Source organism: Humulus lupulus, chromosome 7, assembly GCF_963169125.1.
Source record: "Humulus lupulus chromosome 7, drHumLupu1.1, whole genome shotgun sequence".
NCBI classification, from domain to species: Eukaryota; Viridiplantae; Streptophyta; class Magnoliopsida; order Rosales; family Cannabaceae; genus Humulus; species Humulus lupulus.
In genome coordinates, this window is record NC_084799.1 from 34056415 (window position 1) to 34062388 (window position 5974).

At 27.9% G+C, this 5974-nt stretch overlaps 1 protein-coding gene across 1 annotated transcript; it reads right to left on the reverse strand.

The window, feature by feature from the left end:
- Positions 1-345: 345 nt before the first annotated feature.
- LOC133791566 (transcriptional regulator TAC1-like) lies at positions 346-942 on the reverse strand. Its single transcript, XM_062229490.1, has one exon. It carries the CDS (start codon positions 940-942, stop codon positions 346-348), a length of 597 nt encoding a protein of 198 aa, XP_062085474.1.
- Positions 943-5974: the final 5032 nt, after the last annotated feature.

Below are 5974 nucleotides of genomic sequence, written 5' to 3' on the forward strand. Positions count from 1 at the left end.
GATATCATATATATATATATGTATTATCAGTAAAAACATACATGGAACAAGTAATTAATTAATACAATTTTATCGATCGACCACCATGTATATAAACTTGTGATAATGAGTAATAAAGATCTAACAACATTAATTCATGAAAATATAACATGGAAAAAATTAGTAGATCGATCAACGTACACTAATAGATATATATATATATATATATATATATAAACACACATCAATATATATAAATAAATAAAATGAATAAAATTTATGGTACCACAATATATCCTGTGCAAGTTTATATATATATGTATATATATATATATATATAACTTCAATTATCACCATGAAACTCGTTCAGAAGAACTTTCTGGTACCCCTATTTGAAGACGTTGACGAATCCTGTGGCACACGCCCCAGTCTAAGCTCAAGGTCTAAAGCACTTTCATCATCATCAGATTTTCCTTGAAGTCGATCATCATCAATATTAATATTATGATCGTTCCTAATATTAGTACCTTGATCTTGATGATGAAGCCAGGGATTTGGAGAGGCGATGAAGGAGGGATTAACTACTAGTGTCGTCGTCGACGGGGTTTCCAATGGTTGTCGTTGTCGTTGAGTAGTTTCATGGTTGATAATGGAAAAGGGTGGTATAACAGGTGGTACTGATTGTTTGAGCTTGGCTTTGTCTTTTCGGTGGATATTCATGTGCCCTCCTAGAGCTTGTGCGTTAGAGAAGCCTCTTTTACAGAAGGTACACTCATAAGACCTTGCTACTGATGATGATGATGATCTATTTGGTTGTTGATGATGATCATCATCACCGTCGATATGTTGATCATGATCATGATCATGATCTGATGATTCCGATATGATCATCATCGATGCAGCATCGTCTTTGTTGGGATTGTTATTATTAATATCTTGGTTTGGTTGCTCAGAAAAATCCATAATTTCTAAGAGAAGGAGAAACATGTAATAATAAAGATGTGGAGCACAAAATTAGGGTCAACCAAGCTGTAGTGTTCGGATGATCATGAGGGAATGGATTTTTGTATTACAGATAAATAATTCTGTCTTTTAGCTATATAGTTTCTAGAAATTAGTGAACTGTATACAACTTCCACAAATATGCTATTTATATAGTCTAACATTCAATAATCAAAGGACAAAAAGTAGCCTCAAGAACTTGGTCATCTATGGTAAATTAATAGAAAATATATATTATTATAATAAGTGTCCATCTACCTATAAATTTTGATATTTTTAAGTAGTTAAATAGTTTTGGGTTTGTTTATATAATATGAATATATGTAGAGAATATTACAATTACACAAATATAATAAATTGATACATGAAATTCCTCTTTACTTTAATTAAAATAGTTTCTTAATTTTTGTTTTATAAATAATGGTATATATATGCACTTAAAATATACTTAGGATAATAATTTTATATATATAACTCCGGATAAAAATACAATGCATCCATTTTTTTTTTTGACAATGTTAGTGCATTATTTTTTTTATTTTCCAATTCTTGATAGATTTAATTTCAAAAAAATTTATATAACGGTATAGATTTTAATTATTTAGAACATCCTACAAATTTTAAAGAAATTTCAAATATATTATGGTACTCAAAACATGGTTTAAATAGATTATTGCACATGTGATTTTTTTTTTTGTAGACGAGTGTAAAAGTCAATTATTTGAACCTTGTTTTTAGCATATTATTTGGAATTTCATGAAAATTTTAAAGATGCCTTAAATGATTAATTATAATAGACACTGTCATATAAAAAAAATTATCGAGACGTAGAAAACATAAATTGGCTACACTCGTATTGTAAAAAAAAAAATTGATCCGTAGTATATATATACAGATTGATACAAAATACAGTATAATAACTTCTTTATTACTCGTCGTCCAAAAACTAAAGAAAAAAAAAACAAATACATTTCATTTATCAAATTCTTTATACTTTGTATATATTATCACCTCATTTCATCTCCAAGTTTACTGACGGAGCTATCAAAAATTTAAGGGACCATATTTTTTTAATAAAAATTGTATAGAAGGATTATTATAATTTTTATATTTATCCTTTTGTTCAATTTCTTATATTAATATTTTTTAGAAAACTGGAGGGCCACCCTTAGCCTCTCTTAACTCCGTCAATATACCAAATTATTAGTACATTAATCAACTTCAGCAAAGATATATATATAGGGGCATTATATTACGTCCGATATTAGAGCCGATCAAGTTATATATATTTATATATATATATATATATATGATATTTTTCATCTTAGAGTAGTATATAAGTGATCTCATCAATTACGTACGTTCATTAAATTAATTAATATCAAAACGCTATTATTTCTGAGACATACGTACATCTATGGATCAAAACCTGCATATATAGTTATTGCAAACATCTCCCGCGCGCGACACTTCCGATGGAAAAACAAGTAAAATAAAACAATGAAACACTTCTTATTTATATATATAGATATATATATATATATATACATATTAAATGTTCCCTTGGTTTCTATTCAAATGCAAAAAAAAAAAAATTAAATTGATTATGTTCAAACGTATATGATATTGATATATATGTCCATATTTCCCACAAAGACTTGTTTTTTTTCTTTCTTTTTTTTCATTTTTTACGTACGAAACTTTACAAAAAAATTACTTTTCAACGTTTGATTCATTCCAATATAGTAGCGCCAGAGCTGATACAGTGATACTATCTACGTACGTACTATTATTTTATTTGGCCGACGTCCTTTCTCAGCCATTGATGCTATAGCCTGCTACACCTTAATTGGTGTCAATTAATATGGCCAATTCTTAATTAGTTTTCCATTAATTAATTTTCAACGCTCTGAAAATCTTGTCGATCGTAGTCTACAAGAAAGCAAGTATGTGAGTGGGTTTGTCATGACTCTCTCTCTCACGAGTCACCAGTCAAATGGGTTGTCGTTTTTTTCTTTCCATTTTTATATTTTATTAACTCATCGTTGAACTGGAATTTGGAATTCATAGCATTAATTAATATTTACCGAAGAAGCCTTACAGCTTATCACACAGATTATTTCGTCGAATCGGAAACTAGACACTGATGATTAATCGAAAACGCCACACCAAATGTAAATTACAACGTATATAACAATAACAAACGACAATATAAACTGCGTGTGAATCGAAGCTAGTTGATACAGAAAACGACAACATATCTACAAAACGACATCAGTAATTTCCACATTCCAAAGTTTAAATTATTATGATGTTGTTGGTAACACTTAAAAAATAATTTTTTATTTAATTAAATAAAATTTTGACAATTAAACATGAAACAGTGTTTGGTAATTTTATTTTTATTTATTATTTTTTTTAATTTTAATTAAAATTTATTAAATTTTGAAAATAGAATTTTTTCACTTTTAAATTTTTTTTAAACCGTTTTCGACTTTTTGTTTTTTTTCTTTTTCAAATCAACACCTCATTTTACATTGTTAAAGAAAAAATAAAATAAAAGTTATCAAACGCATTTATTACTTTTTGTTTCTATAAACAAAAAAAATAAATAGTTACCAAACATATTTTTATTTTTTAAAAATAAATAAACAAAAACTTTACCAAACACAGCCTATATTTATATATTTTTTAATTTTGAAACTAAAAATAAAATAAAATAATAAAAATAAATAAATTATTAAAAAAAGTTAAATTTTATTTGAAAATAATTAAAATCTTATTAATTATATATATATATAATCAAATAAAAATTAATTTTAGTAGGATTTTATAAAATCTAAAAATCAACTCGGTAAATACAAAAATTGGTACTTTGTATTTTATAGAAATATGTTTTCAAAAATACTCATCTGATAATTTGTAATATAAAATGGTACATTTTTAGTATTTTAGACTCAAATTACAAATAACTTAAAATAATATATTTTTTTTATAAAATTTGATTAAAACACAAAATGGGAAATCACAAGCACAACTTACAAACTATACCCTTTCGAAAATGATATTGTACCTTTCTCTTAATATAATGTTTTTTTTTTAAAAAAAAGAAAAACAAAAAAAAGTTATGGATGCTTATTTTCATAATATTTTCAGTATTTTTTTAGCAATGAAAAATTCTATCATTTTTATTTTTTAAGGTATTACATCACGCAAGAAAGAGAGAAATTTCTTTAACCAAACAAATTTTCTATCCACCAAAAAACCATGCAAAATTATTCTATGAAAATCTTTATTGGCATAATATTTTTCATAGTTTAAAAACACTCTTCACACTTACGTTACATCAGGCTTAAAAAAAATCTATCAATGATCCTAAACAATTAAAATACAAGGTATTACCCTGGCCCCCTAAATAAGTGACTATAGAGTCACTCTAGGGCCCATTGCCCTAGATAAGTGATTGTAAAGTCACCCCAAGGCCCATTGCCCTATTCTCTGTATAACCAGCCTTAGAGTTGGCCAAACATACATGACACTTTATTTTTCAAGCGACTATACGGTCGGTATAGCGTATACCACGCTCCTAGATAGACCTAACCATATCGGCATGTGCTCAGCGTGCTATTTCCGCCCTTGACTTATAAGTCAAGCCTTTCGGTGGGTGCTCAACGCGCTATTGCCGCCCTTAACTTATAAGTCATGCCTTCCAGCCTACGCTCAGCACGCTATTGCCGCCCTTGACTTATAAGTCAAGCCTTTCGGCCGAAGCTCAATGCGTTATTGCGGACCTTGACTGTTGGAAATGTGCCCTGAAAGCATATGTAGTAGACATTGTTTTATGAAATAAATAAATAAATTGAATTTTTTATGCATATATTTTATGGACTATATTATTCTGTGATAATATTATGTAAATAACAGGAAAATTCCTAAGTTCATATATATGATCTCAAACACGTATTGGTACGAGAGGATTGTGTTTGAGATAAATGAACTTGAATAGTTCGCAGTAAAATAAAGTTATGGAATCTTTAGATTAATTACTGCAAGTACGGTCCACTAGTATTATGAATACATGTGATCTAGATCTGGATCACTAGTGTGGTAGGACCCCTTAGTGGAGGTGCTTTATATATTAGAGAATATATAGAACTGGACCAGATACGTTTATTAATACTTAGTTAAATACCGTTTCGAAGTATTAATTAAATATATCAACTGATGATCATATACAAATAGATCTTAATCCTGAAGTTACTATGAACTCCTGTTTATGTTATATGAGTTCTTTGATTCACTTGTTAGGGTCTGTCAGAATGATCAGGCTAGAAACTTTTATTTTGGTATCAGGCTAGAAACCATTAATATAGATGGCTGGGGACATAGTATACATATATGGAATCTATGCCTTCTCGCAAGAGATTAAATGAGAGTTATCTTAAGGGTTGACTTTTGGGACTGAAAGGTTATTGAGCTCAAATTCATAATTTAGTTATGAATTAACCTTCACTAGTAGAGTCAATGGTAGTTAAGGAAACAAGAGATGATTAAAAGGGTAAAACGGTAATTTTATTCCCAAATAATTATGAACCATTATTAGAGGGTCAAGTTGTATGCAATGATTATATCAATGGACGCTTTATGATTATAAAGTACTCTGTAAATGAAATGTCTATAATTACAAGAGTGCAGTCTCATATTTATAGTGAAATAATCATGAGATTAATAAATTAAGATTATTTAATTAAAGAAGTTTAATTAATAATCTCAAATTTATTAGAGCTTGGAATTATAGGTTCATAGGTCCTCATAGCGGCTCTATCAACACTGTTCAAGGTAAGAGTTGATATGAAGGGAAAATAGTTTAAAGACATATTTAAGAAGAAATTTGTTCTTCAGGCCAAATATGCAATTATATGATAATAGTGATTAATTAATTAATTACAAATTAGTTGTAGTTAATAAAATTAATTAATATTTAATTATTGTA

Coding starts and splice junctions, on each gene's coding strand:
- LOC133791566 (XM_062229490.1), bottom strand. CDS start 942: ATGGATTTTTCTGAGCAACCAAACCAAGATATTAATAATAACAATCCC.